Source organism: Brachyistius frenatus, unplaced genomic scaffold, assembly GCF_029030835.1.
Source record: "Brachyistius frenatus isolate BFR_SWC_R1_liver_20210118 unplaced genomic scaffold, ASM2903083v1 Contig_18, whole genome shotgun sequence".
In the NCBI taxonomy this organism is placed as follows: Eukaryota; Metazoa; Chordata; class Actinopteri; family Embiotocidae; genus Brachyistius; species Brachyistius frenatus.
The window spans coordinates 5,812,849-5,831,205 of NW_027210617.1; the positions used below are offsets into that span (position 1 = coordinate 5,812,849).

At 40.6% G+C, this 18,357-nt stretch overlaps 1 protein-coding gene across 1 annotated transcript in view; it reads right to left on the reverse strand.

The window, feature by feature from the left end:
- tle2b (TLE family member 2, transcriptional corepressor b) overlaps positions 1–18,357 on the reverse strand; it is a 73,352-nt gene that overhangs the window by 37,232 nt on the left and 17,763 nt on the right. Inside the window, exon 4 of the mRNA XM_069695099.1 lies at positions 5,614–5,658. Coding sequence (XP_069551200.1) covers positions 5,614–5,658 — 45 coding nt within the window. The remainder of the gene's footprint in view (positions 1–5,613; positions 5,659–18,357) is intronic.

Sequence of the window (18,357 nt, forward strand, 5' to 3'; positions counted from 1 at the left end):
CTGTACAGTGGCAGTCTAAAAATGAACCCCTAAAGTCATCGGACTGTTTTTTGTGATGCACTGTCAGATCCCAGCCCACTCCTAGAGAAACACTTGCACAAGCAGCTATTGAAATGCTGCCACAGTAACTTCCCTGCTGGCCCCGGGCTTCTTCAGGGGGACACTATCCCAGCAATAAAATAATGGACCTTACTGCTGAAATCGCAAATTACCTCTGAAACTGGGAGGATGTTCAGTTTATGTGCACGTGTCAGGAGTCACACTGCACTACCAAACAGAGGAAAGACTTATGTTAGCATTTGTAACTAAACTATAGACAAACACGTTTACAATTTAGTGTCACTTTAAAAGATGCAGTCTTTGTTGAGAGCAATGAATTTCTTAGTTCCAAGCAGCATAAGCCAGCTCTGTTCAACTGTCATTATAGGGTCATATACAATATGTGCAAATTTTGTATTGGTATTGAGTAATGGAAAATGATGTCTGCTGCATGCACTTGAGCATACCAGAAAACAAAGCATCATAGTTTTGATACTGATCCTGCTACAGATGCACATTTAACTGTGAAACTGAACATTACAACTTTAGTTTGCTAAAGGTTTAATGGTCCTGCACACACACACAGGTGTTTTAATCACTGACTGATTAGACCTCTGGTCAGGCTTAAGATGGACATTCTGTGATGTTACAAAACCTAGTGTACCAATTACACAGAGCAGCAAAACTAAATTGACACTTTACAACTGCAGGATGTATCTGTGTGTCTAAAAACCGAGTGGATCTCTTTTTCATGCCACACTGCAAGCATTAATTTTTTTTTTTTTTTTTATGAGAGACAAAGACAATGAAGCAATAGAAAAATTGTATGCACTGATATTCTTATTGAATAAACATGCTTGTTAATTGCTGCCAGCATTGGTGTTTCTGTGTTTGGGCTCGTTCAAGTCTACTACATTTGGGATCAGGTCTAATTAGACGTAGTATATATTCAGATTTAGTCTGACTATCTTGTGGGTTATTTTTGTATTACTTTCACACATGAAGTTCAGGCAGGTTTCAGAAAAAAAAGTTTGGACCACCAATGTCTTCTGCCTTAAACGTCCTAAAAAGTACACAATGTTGCCTTCCAAATTTTCCCAGGGTGCATTCTGGTCCCGAGCTTTTTGGCTGCTGCTGCCTTTTTCTAAACACAAGTTTAACAAAGCTTGTGTTCCTCATCAACTCCTGCCATCATCCTATCATCCTGCTGCTGGAATAAACTGTGAATACAAAACAAGCGGCAACCAACAGTGATATCACAAATTGGTTAGTGAACTGCACTTAGTGAACTGCCGTTATGAAGCCTGGAGTTTGGAGTCTGGCTGTTGCCATCTTGTTAGTTCGGAGCAGTTTGGAGCCAGAAGTGACCATATTTGACAAGATGGGCAGGACCGAGCAGTGGATCTGATTCAATCGGATTAGAAACCTGAGGACACTACAGCCCGCCCACCTATAGCAGAAACCTGACTGCACCTAGGCCGGTCAATCAAACAGACATGCTCCCAAAAACACAGCTTTTTGAGGCCAAATTTGTAATTAACGATGGGATTATTTTTAGATGGACCACCATGAAACTAATAAGAAGGAGCGACTTTTGCAAATAACACCAAAATAACTCGTGGAAAAAAAATTCACTGATTTAGTATTTCATGAAAGAAGTTGAATGGGAGTCTATGGAGCCAGAGCTTCTATGGAGTCAACCCCTAGCATCACTCGGTGGTATTTCAGTTTAAGGCACTTCCACATCGACCATATTTTTCAGTCCCATAAGCTACGTCTACTTTTATATACAATCTACGTCACAAAACTAGCTTCAATGCGTGTCCTGTGGCAGCTATTCTGAGCCCGCAGTATATGGCTGAATTACAAAGTTACTGAATATACATGTTGTGCATCTGCACATAGCTGGGGATCCAGGCAATAGCAACCCAGGCCCCAGAAGTGCTATATCAATAAATATAGAACAACCACAGAGAGCAGTGTAAAGTCCTTATAGCCTCCCTACATCCTCCCGAGGATACAGCTGGTATATATATATGATATGATAATGGAAGTGAACCTAGAGAGATAATGTGATGGTGAGTGCGTGAATGCGCATGCATGTCGCTGTATCCATACAGCTTAGACGAGGAGGGGGGAGATGTTATCTTTTTTGTGCCTTCATATTGTTTAGATACAATCAGAAAAAGAAGGGAGAGATAGTGAAAGGGAGGAGGAGAGAAGTTAAAGAGCATGTGGGAAATTTAAAGAGAGGGGAGAGAGAGAGATAGGAAGAAAAAAAAAATCAAGAAGCTTGAAGAAAGGGTGGGAAGGCTAGAGATGACTGTTACAGCTCAATTAATGGCGGGACATGAGATGGCCCTACCACTGATAATGACAGAGCGTGCACTACAGAAAGAGACAGAGAGGGGAGAGGCAATGGCAGCGATCTCGACAGGATGTTAGGAGGAAGCTGGAGGGGGGAGGAAGAGGAGGAGGTGGAGAGGAAATAAGAGCAGATACTGTTAAATCTATTCATGATTCATTATTTCTCGCTGCAGCTCAAAGCTCCCCTCCTTCCCTTGATGTCTCCGTCTTTCTGCCCTCCCCGTCGTTCTTCCCTTTTCCCTCCATTGCTTTTCTTTTCTTGGCTCTCATTTTCATCTCCATCTCTTCCCCCCCCCCATCTCTTCTATGAGGTCTTTATCTGCCTCTTCTAAGACTCCATCCTTCCTGTTTACCCTCTCCTCTTTCATCCATTCAATTAATCTATCTCCTATTTTCCGTCTCATCCCTGCTCTCATACTTTTTTCCAACATTAGCGCTCTCTGCCATCTCCCAGTTTGTTTTTTTCAGTCTCTCTATCTCCCTCACTCTGTCAGCTGTCTTTTTCTCTACCATGCTCTCTTTCTTTTTCTTGCACTCATATCTTCAGTCCCAATTTTTCACAAAGATCCTACTTTTTTTTAAACTATCCCACTCACTTTTAGGTCCCCTCTCCATTTGTAGCATCACCTTTTCTATACAACCTCTCATTCTATTGTCCTTGTCCACTTCCTTTAAAAAAAAAATATATATATATATATATATATATATATCTTATGCTATCTTACTTCTTACCATTATCTCTTTTTGGATGTCCTTTTTAAAGCAGTTCCCTTTTTTATTCTATAAAACTCTCTCTGTAACTTCTTTTTATTCTATTTCTGTCCCTTTAAGCTTCTGTGTTTCCTTTTCTATCCATGAAGTCCTCTTTTACTGCCTGACTCACATTTCTCTGTGATTCTCCAACCACATTTTTTCTTATTCCTTTTTACCACCATTCATGTCTTTCTTTTTCCACATTGTGTACTCTTTCTCCCCTTTGCTCAAACATATACTTTTTTACACCTTTCCTCTTTCTCATATTCCCCCTGCTGGCTTTTCTTGTAACCTTGTTCACTGGTTCCTGACACCAGACTGCTTCATACCGTCTTTTTAACTTTCATTCGCCTGACTGCAGCTCTTTGGTCTCCTTCTGTCATCCTCACCATCTACCCTTTCATCTCCTCTCCTTCATGCTTCTTATTTTCCACACTCAGCCTTTCGCTGGCCTCCCTCTGTCTCCTCCCCACCTATTCTTCTCCTCCTCCTCCTCTTTTTCCTCCATCTCTCAGAGGTGCAGCCAACACTACAGTCCATTTCTTCTTTTTGGCGACAATAGCTGACAGTCCAGTTTTGCCTGGCTTTGCTGCCAGCCATCCCTCTCTCCCTCTGTCTTTCTTTATCTCTGTTGCTTTCCTGCTGAGTAATAGTTCCTCTTCCTGTGATTTAAGTACAACTTTCACTGCATTTTGCTTGGTAGTTTTGCCAAAATAAATTTAAAATGGATTGTATTAAATGACAAGAAAAGCAAAAGACAATATATTTAGATAGCCAGCGCTTCATTTGTTTTAGGTGTTATCTAAATGTAAAATTTCCCTGTTGAGGACCAATAAAATGCCCTCCTTTTGCTAAGTGACATTATAAACAATCAGTAGTTACAGGTGTAGACATAAGACTATTTCATACAAATTTGACATATTGTTTTAACATGTATGTTCAACTCTCAGTAGGAGATGAGTGGTAGCTACTCTGGTGTCTTTCACCACCCGGCTCTCCCTCTTTCGTTTTGTCTGTTTCTCTCGCCCTCTTTCTGATTACTGTTCTGTCAAAAGTTGCGCCTGCTCTGGGGTTTAGAAATCAATCTATCCCATCCATCAGTAAGTTCATTTGCACACATGTGCCTTTTTTTTTTCCCCTTTTTGCCAAAGCACCAATTCCAACACAAACTTCCTTTGGAATTTCCTGCATTTGCACAAGGTTCACATCTTGAGATCCATGAGTCCAAAGCTGAATTTTGTTTTTTGAAATAATGAAGAGCACAAATAATGCTATTTCAGTTTTAAACGCAACATTTGAGATAATTTGAAGTTGTAGCAGAATAATGATTATAAATGAAGATCTGAATCAAGTATGTACACTGCACTCAGTATTTGGACGGAAACCCAGAGTTTGATGTTTCTGTGCTATAATTACCTTGATAGCTAAATGACACAATGATTATGAGGTTAAAGTGCACAGGCTTTAATCTGAAGGCGTTTTACAGATGCTGCTTTCTGAAGGTGTATGCTGGGCGTGCTGGGAGGGGATTGTACAATGTGAGAAAATAACCCCCTCATGTCAAACATAGAGAGTAGTTAGCATGACAGATGGATATATAGACAGAGGGAGACAAAGGCAGTTATCTTAAAGGAAATGCCATTCATCTGGATAATAATTCTGTCTATCTGCATGGAGCTTTGTCACCACTCTCGAACAGGTTTCACATCTGCTATCTGCCTGCCTGCCTGTCTTTCTGTGGGCAATTTGACTGTCTTCTTTTCCTGTAGCGTGACCTCGGCAGCAAATTAGCAGCCAGTGTGGGGGAGTGACGAGCAGTCACTGGCTCCTGAGAGCACACACTGCTCATCAGATACATATCCTCATTCAAGAATACTAGGCCTCATCAAGGACAAGTGGAAAATTACACAATTTACACTGACCTTCCTTCACTTGGTTGATTTTACACACCAAACCTTAATACCACAGGCTGTCGATGATGGCTAATTGTTGTCGATATGTAATGTCAGTCACCCTCAGTCTGTCATCGCCAGCTCTGTAAAACCTACATTTACCATTGCTATGTTTACCATTTGTACCAGTCACTATTTTTAATTCCCAAATTCACACCTAACCTACTGTAGCCATTGATGGTTTTGCTTCATAACAACCAAACAAAACATATCATAAACCTACACAAACATTTAGTCAACAAGGATCATAAACAAGCAAAATACACTCTTGTGTGTTTCTGTAGCTTCTCTTTTCATGTGACAGTTCTTGTATTTCAGTGTTGGGCAGTGACCCCGACTAAAATTTATTAAATCAGCCATCCTTTGGCAGGAAATTAGTTTTCGAATTTAGAATTCCCCCCCCAAAAAAAAAAAAAAAAGTTGTCTCCATGGATGCGGCTTTATTACAAGTACAACAGCAAAACTCTGACAATGTGAAGAACTCAAAAACAGTCTTTCTTACCTGTTTGTGCATCTCAATGTTGAGACCGTAGGACATTTCATAGTACTGTGGAGACAAACACAAATGACAGCGCTTCGTTAGCATTTTATTCACTGCAGACATTAACATTCAGTCCTACTTTGTAGCTCCCATTGAACATCTGTTGCTCAGCACAGCCGCATATGTTGCTGTTTGTCACTGTGGTTTTAATGAAAGAAAGAAAAGACAAAACAAAAAGATGGGAAAAAATGGAGAGAGAGAGAATGTGTGTGTGTGTGTGTGTGTGTGTGTATAGGTAATGAGATATTTATGTCTTGGTGTGAGTTATTTGCAATCCCTGTCTAAGCATGTGTGTTTGTCAATGTCAGGGGTTTTTACAGTGGAACTATTTGTGCCAATGCACAACAGCCAAATGAACACGACTCTGTGTGTGTGTGTGTGTGTGTGTGTGTGTGTGTGTGTGTGTGTGTGTGTGTGTGTGTGTGTGTGTGTGTGTGTGTGTGTGTGTGTGTGTACACTGCATTGTTTTTCCGACTGTGGGAATGTATCTGTGTTCGTGTGCCGACTCACACCTTTACAGGGTATCAGAATAATGAGAGCGCTTGCTATACAATGCCTGTGTGTGTGTGTGTGTGTGTGTGTGTGTGTATACACATTTTTGTAATACTGTACAGACACCTTAGTATTAACATGAAATCTTTGCCTGGATATTCTAAGTCAAAACACACAGGAATGTACACCAAACATAATGTGACTGGAGTTTTATCACACTGGCCAAACCACATCTAAAGGAAGATTTGTGACCTCATCCGAGCAGGGTGTACAGTCAGTGTACAGTGGCGCCTCATTCTTAATGAAAACATCCTCCAAACAAGTTGACAAGTCAGTTTACTTTTACTGCTATCTGCCAGCCTCTACACAGACAAGCCCTCTCGGCAGAGGAAAATAAATTGGAGCCCACTAAGCAGCATTTGCTCCTTTGACGTGGGACACAGGAAGTGAAATAAAAACGTGTGTAATCAGATTTCATTATCCAAGTCCAAGAGCTTAAACCATCAAACTGATTAATCAATAACTGACTGTTAAATTGATTGACCATATCTTTAATAAGCAATTATTTTAATACTTTGAGAAGAAATGCCATAAAGTTCACTAGTTGCAGCATCTAAAACATTCATTTATGCTCGTTTTTGTAGCCGTCTAGTGAAATGAATATCTTGGAAGATTTATCTGTGAACTGTAGGTCAAACAAAACAAACAATCTGAATAAGTTGCTTTAGTGTGAAGAAACTCTGATGGACATTGTTTTACTGCAGTCTAACCACCAAATGATGAATTTCTTAATTAAGCAAAATAATTAGTAGACTGATTATTGTGGAAATAATTATTAGTTGTAGCCGTAATACAGATAACGTGTCCATATCACATGTTAATACGAGCTGTAAAGGGGGTCAGCATCACAACATCTCTATGCCGAACATGTCAAGCTCATGTCTGAATGTTTTCTGTGTCTTTGTCCATTTGAACGCAGCACAATAAACATACCTGTACGTGTGTGCTACCACCTCTGCCCTTCCTAAATATGTGGGTCTCTCTCGTCTGTGTGTGTCAGTAATGTTCCGTAATGGTGTTGGAGACGAGCGGCACACAGACAGAGAGGATCCGTCATGGTGACAAAAGCATCCTCGGCTGCTGGATGAGCAACGCTCTGACTGATGAGAGTGAGACATGCGTCGTCTCTGTGCGTCTCTGTGCGTGTATTCTCTTGCTCATTTTCACTCGATCGCTCTCTTCCCTCCATTTATTCCCCGCCTCATTCAGTCCCTCCCTCTCACTCCAATCTCTATCTCTCAGGCTGTCAGTCCGTCTCCCCTTGCTTCTCTCTAGTTATTCTCTTCCTTCATTCTCTAGATGTCAGATGTTCTTTTGCTCTCCATTTCAGTCTATTTTTCTATTTCCCGTCTCATTTTACTCACTCGCTATCTTTGTCTGTCTGTCTCTATTCATGTATGTACCTTTCGATTCAAATTCTAATTCACTTTAGTGCCAGGAACATAATTAACTACAGCATTACCAGATCGCACTGTACAAGGTTTACTTTTTTTTCCCACATATAATGTACAACATTACATATAAGATACGGCAGATCAAATAAAGATCAAAAGAGAGGGGGCTGACTCTGAAGAAGCTCAGTGCAGTTTCATGTGTTGTAACGTTGGTTTTCCCTCAGGCTGTGACACGCTCTTACATATTTTGCCGCTTCAGTGGCAAGGTCAGTTTTTTTTCCCCACCAAGTATATATAAAATTTTAGTCTGTGAGATTGTGTGAAATTCTTGGTATACAAGTTTTAGTTTAAAGAAAAGGAACAACAGCAGAAGAGCTGTGACCAACACTGATAATCCCCATTATGTACAGTTTCCTCTTTTGCTTATATAAAGATGACTCCAATGAATCTGAAATATATGAGCACTGAAGTACACAGATTTTGAATTTAGGAGAAAGATACAAGTGTACAAGCCAAATAAACCTGAGTCGAGGTATAAAAACTGTATCGGGGAAAGAAAAACTGTGATGCATCTTTACCATTTACCTGCCCAGGGCCTTTATGGTGACTGTGTGAATTATTACTCATTTGTCAGGACTAATGGCAAACACTGAGTAACATTGCTATCGTAAAGCATTTTAGAAAGGAGGTCGGTGGTGGATGAGTAGATAGAGGGATGGTAGACAACAATAAATGTCAGTTCCTCTAAACCCAAATGACCCAATCCTTAACTAAGTTGTCTTGAAGCCTCGCCGTGACCAAACCTTACACACAATCTCTTCCTGGCTGTGTGCTGCTCCTCCATCGTCACCCTCTTGCCCCGTCTCTCCTTTGCCACCTTCTGCCTCCTGTGCATTCTCTCACACTCTCTCCTGTCAACACCTTCCGTCTTTCTTGCCAATTATCCTTTCTTTCACTTTTTAAAAAAAATCTTCTTTCCCTTTCTCCTCTTCCTCTTCCTCCTCTATCCCTCTCCTGTTTCTAATGTATCACTGTCCCTTACATTCTACTCTCACACTTCCCTTTCCCCTTTTAGTTTCAATCATCTTTCTCGTTTATGTTCTCTCTGTTTCACACTCTCTCTCTCTTCCCATTTTATACTTGGCTCCCTCGCATTGTATATTTGTCCCTGTTGAATGTTATATCTTCTGTATATTTTCTCCTTCCTCTCCCCGTCAAGCTCACCTCCGCTGTGTATTTAGCGCTCCTTTCTTTCATGGACAGACTGGCAAAAAAAAAACGTTTTCATGAGCACAATAAAAAAAGAACATACGCAATCTTGGAATCCCTTTCACGTGTAAAAATGCAGACATACTTCACAGGAGTAGACAGACCTGAAAACAAACAAATACATTAAAGCCACACACAGGCACACACACACACACACACACACACACACACACACACACACACACACACACACACACACACACACACACACACACGAGTAGCTCTTTGTGTTTCTATGTCTGCCTTTCCTCCAGGCCTCTCGACATGAAAGACATGTGACATCTCTCTTTGTTCTCCCTCGTTCTCTCCATCTCTCATCAGCCTCTCTCTTCACCTCTCCATCATTACACCTCTCCTCGGCCCTCCCCATCCTTTTAACTCAATTCCTGTCTGTCTCTCCTTATTAATTCTCCCTCCGTCGCTGCCATCAGCCTCTCCACCTCTCTGTCATTACTCTCCGTTTCTCTTTTTGCCTCTTTCATTCCCTCCACTCTTACATCCTCTGCATCATGTAGGATCTCACTTTTTTTTTTTTTTTCCCCACTGCACTAACAGCCGAGTGCTACAACCAGGGCCCCCAGTATTTGAACACAACCCTGCAAGTAAAAACACAGCTCATTTCAGCAGCAGGCCTCAGCGAGGGCACTCCACTGTGAACTAAGATGAAGCGGTCACCCCTGGGCAAATTAGGTGCTGATTTTTTCAGGGGAAAAAGTAAATAAAATCTTTAGCAGAGTAGCAGACAAGACGAGGAAAAATGTCCTCTTACTTTTTTAATTAAAAAAAATAAAAAGTTTGGGCACCCGTCGACTTGACAAGTTAGAACTTTGTTAGCTGCTGGGGCCTTAATTGACTCATTAAGAGTTTGTAATGAAGGTCGAGAATTGTTATTGGGAATTGAGAGCAAAAAAATCAGAGCTTGATAAATACTCCGACACTCCAAACCCCGTGGTAAAATTCAACAACTGAAAGAGGATCTTCAAATGAAGCTAATTGATGCCTTCAAAGCAGGGCGAGGCTATAAAAAGGTATCAAAGCTCCTCTAGCTTGCGATTACCATTGTAGAAATGGCAGTTAAAGGGGAACTGTGGCTTGCAGGACAAGACCTGGAAGAACAACGTTCAGATGAAACTGTACGCCTGCTGGGCAGAAAGGTAAGACCCTCCCCCCCCATACAACTGCAGACAAGCAGTAGGAAGGTTGAGCTGACGGAGGAGGGGTAGAGCACCATGCCAGTGTGCAGCGTTGATGCAAAATGGTAGAGCACCATCCCTGTTTATGCATCAATGCTGCACAAACAGGGTCTACATGAAAGAGTAATCAGGAGAAAACATTTCGTGCAACCTCGACAGTTTCAGAGTCTCAGTCTCAGAATTTAAAAATTTATCTCTGGTCACAATCACCAAAGGTCTGTCATGAGACACATTTGATAAAAAGGACACATTGCCAACTGTTAAGCATGGGGTGGCAAATTCTGCAAACCCCATCATTAACTACTTCATTAAGTGCAAGCTGAAGCTTTCGGAGTGGCTCACAGTCCTGTGGGTAAATCTTAAACATGCTGAAAGTGCAGGAAAACACAGAAATGTCTCAGAACTCAAAGTAATCTGTAAGAAAGTAAGAGACTCATATTTATTTAGCTTAGCTAGCTACAAAAAGCGTAGCTGTGCGTATCTGCCATCCTTCTGAGTACTGATTTAGAAAAATGCCCAAACTTTTGCGCGATGCCACAATTACAGTTTTCCTATCTTTCAAATTAATCAGGTAAAAAGCAAGTTAATGTACTTTTTTTGAAGAAGAAGAAGAAGAATGGCTATTTTTTTGTGCTTTCTGTATGTTTGTGTATTTTTTTTTTTTCATTTAAAAAATAAACAAAAAAATTGGCCATGGGTGCCCAGACTTTTGCATACCACAGCACAGCATTAAAGAAAATAAAGTAATAATAAAGATAGGATGTGAGAGCTGCTCTGTAAAGCCAAAGGGGGAAACAAGCAGGTTTGAATTTGTCAGAGTAAAAGTTAAGGAGCCATGATGAGCATTTTAGGAAGTCAGTCACTCGAAGGAAATCAGACTGTTTAATTAAAAAATACCATTCATGTCAATGTATTTCACAGTTATTGGGAAGGATGTTTTTCTTCTGCTATGTACCTCTGATGTTCAGGAAAAAAAACAAAGAAAGTGAAAAGCTTCTCTCATTGGCATATTGAATTATTAAAACTATTTGACACAAATGTTTGACACATTATGTCCTGTCAGCAGTGGTGAAATGTAGTGTAACTACACCGCAGTTGAGTATCTACATTTTCTACTTTCTGCACAGTTTCAGAGGAAAATAGGTGACATTATAATTGAACAATGCCCCCAGTTAGCATTTACAGACAATTAATATCTAATAAATTGTTTATTACACACTATAATCTAGTTATAAGCATGTGTTTATTAATATCTACAAGTGGTTCCAGTGGGCACCCATAAGTGGAGGCTAGCGTTTTTAGATAACAATACAGTAAAATGCATATTCTGTACACTAACAATTTAAAATGTCATTTTTTTTCCTGCCTACAACTATACATTATTGTGTTATAAACTGTTTATTAAATGGTTAGAGATCCTTATCAGTGCTAAATTAGATATTGTAAAGGGTTATCAGTCGGCTTACTTTGCAGATTAAAATGTAAGGAGTTGAATACAATACATATGAACATGATACATTGCACAATCTTAAACAACTCAACAATAATGCAAGGTACTTAAATTTAGCCTCAGCTACACCTGTAAAATAGGTTATGTATAATAATAATATTATAAATACTGCAAATGCTCCATAACGAGTACTTCTGATACTTGGTGGGTGCGTTGTGTTTGACACCAGCTGGTCAGCATTTAAATAGGCATGAACACATAATGTATTAATTGGGCAGCAATATCCAGGTGAAAGGAAACTTTGTGAGTCTCTCTCTCTGAGCAGCAGATGGTTATTCACTGTGTTATGTACGTCACAAGTGCCGGCCATTTAATTAGCAGAACGGAGTCAATTAGTCTAAAGATGATGAAACAGCAGCAAGATTTTAAACACCATAAGATGATAAGAAGCTGAATGGGCCAAGAGCCACAAGCAACTACTGGAGGTCAGTTACAGCATCACTCAACAGCTGCAGTGCTATAGTCTGTTCACAACGTGATACACACAAAAAATAAATACAAGAGAAAAAGTATAACTTATATTAAAGCTGCAATCCATTTATTATTAGCAAAGGTAATGTTGGTGGCAGAAATAACCCATCTATAAATAGTTTATTTTAACTGTACTACCAATTGGTCCGTCCAATAACTGGCTCAGTCACGGTTTCCTTTGAAGAAGCAGAAAAGAGACGACTAAGTGAGTGAAATGTAGTAACAGTTGTCCTGTGGGTGTAGGCCAGACAGCAGTGAAGTGACTATTGTACCATTGTGCCATCTGTACAGCACTAGCGACAACACTGTTGAAACACAGTTTAAACTCATGGCTGATTTTAAAATGATATTTATTCCTACACTGTACAGGACACACTACTACTAATGTTTGGTTAGTAAAAGGTGCACTAGACAGTCTACTATAGGCTATGCTAACGGTTCGCACTACGACAAATACCAGTTCAGTTTAAATTGCAGTGCTTCAGTATGTGTTTTGTCTGTTGCCATCACTTTTTAATAGGTTCATCCTCCCTTAGACGCCTGCTCCCCCAACCCCCAATTACACCCCCTGATGCCCGCTGCTCTGCCTTATATAATCCCTCTGTTGTGTCACTGCCATCTCATTCAGCACTCTATGCGAGATCTTTGGTCTACGTGTATTTTGTGTGTGTATTTTGCGTGTGTGCGTGTGTGTGGTGTATTAAGCCCGGCAGAGGAGCATTAAGCCAACTGGCTGACGTCGCTTACCAAGAACACCCAGAACTGCCCAACCAGAGAGTAGAGAAAGAGAACACGTGCATGTACTATGTGTATTTATTTTTGGGCTAAACCGTTTTATCTAAAACGTGAAGTAAGACTGATTTTTTTACAATAATGAAAAACTCTTCTTGGATAATGCATTTAAAGAGAAGATCAAGTGAGCCGCTAACACGCATACTGTACGTTTAGCAGACTGTACATCAGTATGAACATTGATTATTCTAAAGATTAAACTGAAATCAAAACATATTGCATCTACTCGGTCACAAAGTGCGAGCTTAGGAAAGTGAGACTGTAATTCAGCAAGTTATTGTTGTATATTTCCTATTTTTACAGCAGACTGGTGCACATATCCAGAGAGTAATCCGCAGTGCTTGTAGATTAGAGTAAATCCGTGTGCCAAAGGACATTTAATGAAAGTGCCTTACAATATCATGTGGACGTTGTTGTCATCGATGGCCACAGCTGCACTGACTTGCATGTGCTACTGTCTGTTCACAACGTGATGCACACAAAAATTAAATACAAGAGAAAAAGTACAATTTATATTAAAGCTGCAATCCATTAACTATTAGCAAAGGTAATGTTGGTGGCAGCAATAATATCATCAGCCCCCATGTAACCAGGAGAGATGGGTGAAATTCATTATTATTGCTTATTTACTCTCTGTGGAACAGTTAAGATATCAAATTGTGTTTGTTAGTGTCTTCTCAAAAACTGCTAAAATAATGATTCCAAGCCAGAAAATGACATGTTTGATTTAGATTTTAACCATATTTACAAGTCTACATGAACAAAAACACACTACTTAGTGAACTGTGTCGTCTTCTTGTGTACGGACTGAGTAAATATAATCAGGTTAAATAATATTCAATGAAAAGTCTGCAATGAAGCGGTAACTTCGCTATTTGAATATTGGATTCGTATGTTATTAAGTCACTTAGAAAAAGTTAATTACCTGCTTCAAAACTTTATTTTTTTTAAAGTTTTGTGTGTAAAATTGTTTATTGCAAAAACCGAAACAGTTTCGGCACTTTTTGAAACTTTCATACGCAACTCTGTTTGCAAGAAAAGGTTTTATGTAATTAAAGGGAGTAAAATCTCTGGAGCTTTAAATTGTCTTCAGTTTCTTGTGTAACTAAAATATGCAACGACATATGCAGTCACACAACACACTGAGTTTACATCTCACTCATTGACTGCCATTATCATCCCACACTTTTCGTCTCATTGTGTCGGTTCAGCAGCAGGATACTTTAGATAAATGAAGTTGCAGTGTAATTCTTGTTTATCTGATCGCACTGTGACCTTCCACTCTTCTGAACAGGCTTCCTATCTAATGTCTATCTCCCGCTAATAACATACACAGTTCACTGTCACCATCAGGGCAAAAGGCATTCCAGCTTTTCTCTCAACAACTCTTCTCTCCCTCTGTTGCTTTCTTCCCTCACTGGTGTTTCCCTCCTCCTTTCCTCTCTTCCATTCTTCAGGGAGTGTTTTTTCTCCTCTCCCTTCCTCTACCCTCATGGTGTTGAGAGAGTGTCAGAAGACAGTGGCAGTCTCTCTCTCTCCTCTCTCTCTCTCCTCTCTCTCTCCTCTCTCTCTCTCCCCTCTCTCTCTCTATGCATTCTGCAGAGCACTGGCAGACTTTAAAATGAGCTTTAGGAAGTGGGTCTAATCCAAGGTGATTTATCTAAATGGGACATTCATGTGTGTGTGTGTGCAATTCTACACTCATGCATGTGTGGCTCCACAGCATGTTTCTGCTCACACTGTGTGTGTGTGTGTGTGTGTGTGTGTGTGTGTGTGTGTGTGTGTGTGTGTGTGTGTGTGTGTGTGTGTGTGTGTGTGTGTGTGTGTGTGTGTGTGTGTGTGTGTGTGTGCACCCAGGCCTGTGTTTACTCCAGCATGTATTATTTGTAAGTGTGTGTGGGGGGGTGTGGATGTGTGTAAAAGCCTTAACAAAAGCATTGTTCATCGATGTCTCTCGGGTGAGCTTGTCCCTTTCATCTGTCCGCCCACAGACACACACACATACCACCAATGTTAAAACATTTATTAGCACGCTGTGCTAACCCACATCAGAGGTTAGGTTAGCAGGCTCTGACTTCTCCATTGTGTCCTGTCAGCGGGTGATGACTAAATCAGTCACGGCAGACATTCAGCCTCACTGCAGCTTCTCTTGCAGCCTGTTTCATCAGAGGGAGACTAGGAACAACAACTGCATAGTGCTGACCTTGAATTTGAGGTGTTTATATCTCTAAACACACACGTGTACAGTTATGTTCTGCCAGTGCGACTCAGTCGATCTTTATGAATCTTCCTGCCCGTTTGTTTTTCCTGCTCCAGACAGTTCAGACAGGTTTAAGACTCTTAAAACAGACTCAATCCTTTCCTACATCTGGCCATGCTTAAATCCCCTGGCCAACTCCCACTAAGGGATGGCACAGCAACATTTAGCTTAGCAAGGAGCAATCCCCGTTCAGATTCTGCCCTCCTCCTTCCTTCCATCTTACATCAGGTTAATTTCTACTCCTCTCTCATTCTTGTCATCTCTACCCATGTGCCCTTTCCACCTTTGCTCTATCAGACTCCAGTACAAAAATGAGCCCTTTTTGTCTTCCCTGTTTTTCTTCTTTCTTTCTTCTCTCCTTTGTCAATGTCCTTGTTCTGTTTTTTCTTTTCTTTTCTTCCCCTCTCTGCCAATGCCCTAGTGCCCTCTCTCTCTCTCTCTCTCTCTCTCTCTCTCTCTCTCATATTTCTCATTTCTCTCTCTCTCTCTCTCTCTCTCTCTCTCTTCCCATCTCTCCCTTCACTTCCCTTATTACTTCTATTCTCTCTCCTTCCTTTTCTCTACACCCCCCCCCCTCACCCTCTTTCCTAAGCAGTCTGTAACTGTAATGTTGCTGAAGAGAACACAGTGTGTCAGCCTGAATCAGACAGATGAGCTGGGAGTAGAGTAAGAGGCTGAGAGCACTGTCCCCCCCTCCACACACACACACACACACACACCATTCCTGCCCAAGTTGCTGTACAGAACCGACTACACACACAAATACCACGAACACACACATTCTCATTCTCACTGTTTCAACAAATGGCTGCATGGCGTGCATGAGTCAAAACACTGACTCCGTGATGCAATCTCAATAAAGGTCATGCTACTCACTGAAAAAAAAAATCACTAATACCAGCATTTTGAGAAATAAAAGCAACAAATTCAAAACTAATGTTCAACATCAACATACAGTAATTACAGTTATTTGAAAATCATTTGCTACTGTGATCAAACATGTTCGTTTGCCTCTGGACCACCGATATTTGATCCTTTAATATATATTAAAACAATTCAATGAAGGGCATTTGATAATGAGATATAATTTTTGTCTTAATATAAAGTCTTAAAATTAATGTTTACAACTTGTTAAAAAGCTGCAGCAAACTTCTGCAGGTGGCTGAAAGGGAAAATTCATCACTTTTTATGTGGGTGCCCAAATCATGTTGATAGTAAGTGTAGTCAGTTGAAGCAGTAACTTCCTCAATAAACTGTCCATGTCTTCAGGAACTTGTTGTTCTTACACCATCAGCAATGTCATTTGAAGTGCACAGTGACATACATGGTGGACGGAAGAACTGAACGCTAATTCAGGTGAATGGGTGGCCAGGGGGCATGGCGCTCAAAAACGAAACCTTGTTTTCTGCTCTTGTACTGCAACAAGCTACGTTGGTAGCAGTCCCCCTGCACAGGAAGGAAAATATGTTTCTAAAATGTGCCATTTAACATCACGTGTTTCATCTCACTATTGTTTTGCATCATGAAATGCGATGCAACAAAATGTTTTCTCTTGCCAGCAGCATGGCTGTTCGTAAACACCGGACCCCCGCAGCTCCTCTGTACCTCACTTACACACACACACACACACACACACACACACAGTGATGGAGAGGCCACCTAATGTGACTCCCAACTGTGAGCTGTCACCCTCCAATAGACATGTCTTTTTTATACTCTATATTAAAGGGGTCGAGCAGTCCACCCCCTGTAAGAGTTTTGTCTTGTGCTTGACAGCAGGGATGAGAGGAGGGCTGCAGAAGAGACAAGTCTAAAAAAAAAAAAAAAAAAAAGAAGGTTTCCAAGGACATTAACTCGCAGAAAAGGAAATGGAGAAAACCTGGTCAGACACTGCCTTAGACACATGCATTTGACTGTAAAACCTTCAGTTATAAGACCATCAAGATTTGTCCCATTACATCTCAGCAGGGAGAAGAAAGGAGACACAGGAGAGATTAACACAAAGGTCTGTTTGGATTAAAATGGTGACTTTGGGAGGATTTATGCTGCAAGACAACAGTTCCCTCCCTCCCCTTCTTTCACATCCCACCGAGTCTGGTGTTTATGTAGGGTCTCTTTGCGAGATTCAGGCCAGCAGGGGCGAACACAGCTCTCCAGGCAAGGAGTCTTCCTTGCACTCTGTGTGCCATGTGACACAACTACGCCCCCTGATTAACCAGGGCTACAAAGCTACAAACCTTATTTAAAAATACCCAGAGGAATTCCAGGAGAGCGGTGAAATCTGAGAGCCATGAATTATAAATACAACAGCCTGAGAGGAGAAGAGCAAGACGCCCACAGACACTCTCAATGTGAGTGACATGATGTTTGTGTGACTAAAGTCACACATAGCCACTGTCTCCCTACACATACAAAGAAATGGGCCAGACAAGTAGCGCAGCCAACATAAAACATACATCCCGTCCAAAAAGCTATGGAGAGTGGGTCTGCCAAACATACAAAAACACTATACCAAACCTGGCTGTGCCGTTTTACTGCAGCAACACTCTGCAGACAGGAGCAATTTGAGAGGGTTATGGCATCATCTCTTCAAGCGTGAAATCCGTAATGTGTACCCATTGCCAACTATAGAATTAAAGTAGATGTGATAAAAATAAAAATAAAGTAACTTCCCAAAAGTTTCGTGCCATCTGAGGTATCTAGTGGCAGAGTGAATTTGACACCTTCTGTTAAAACATGGCGGCTGGTACAAAAGTACTTTTTTGCTTTTTGCTTTGTTTGTATCACATTCTCTCAGATAGTTTAATGTAATTGGGGCATTTTTCATCTGTTACTATTAGTCTATTTCAGCATGATTACCTCCATTTGGTGATTATCATTAGCCTAAAGACCACTAATATGAAAAAATGTAAGGTGTCAAACCTGTATTTCCCTGTATTTATTAAAGAATAAAACATGTATCCAATGGACAAATATATGTAAATACGAAACAGCTTTCATTTAAACTATTGTTTACGAGCGCATACCAACAGATTTTGTTCACGACAAAAGTAAGCCGCATTTCATCATCTTCTCTAAGCCATTTGTTCTGTACCTATAGGCTGTCTTGCTGGCTCAGATCAACACATCCCACAACAGTGTTCCTTCACAGCAGCAACACTGGTTTATTTATGATACATGCAAGAATGCTAGAGTAGTAAGCAAGCTATTAGTAGACTTGTCACAATTATTACATAATCACCTGATGGCAAGTATTTGAGCTGA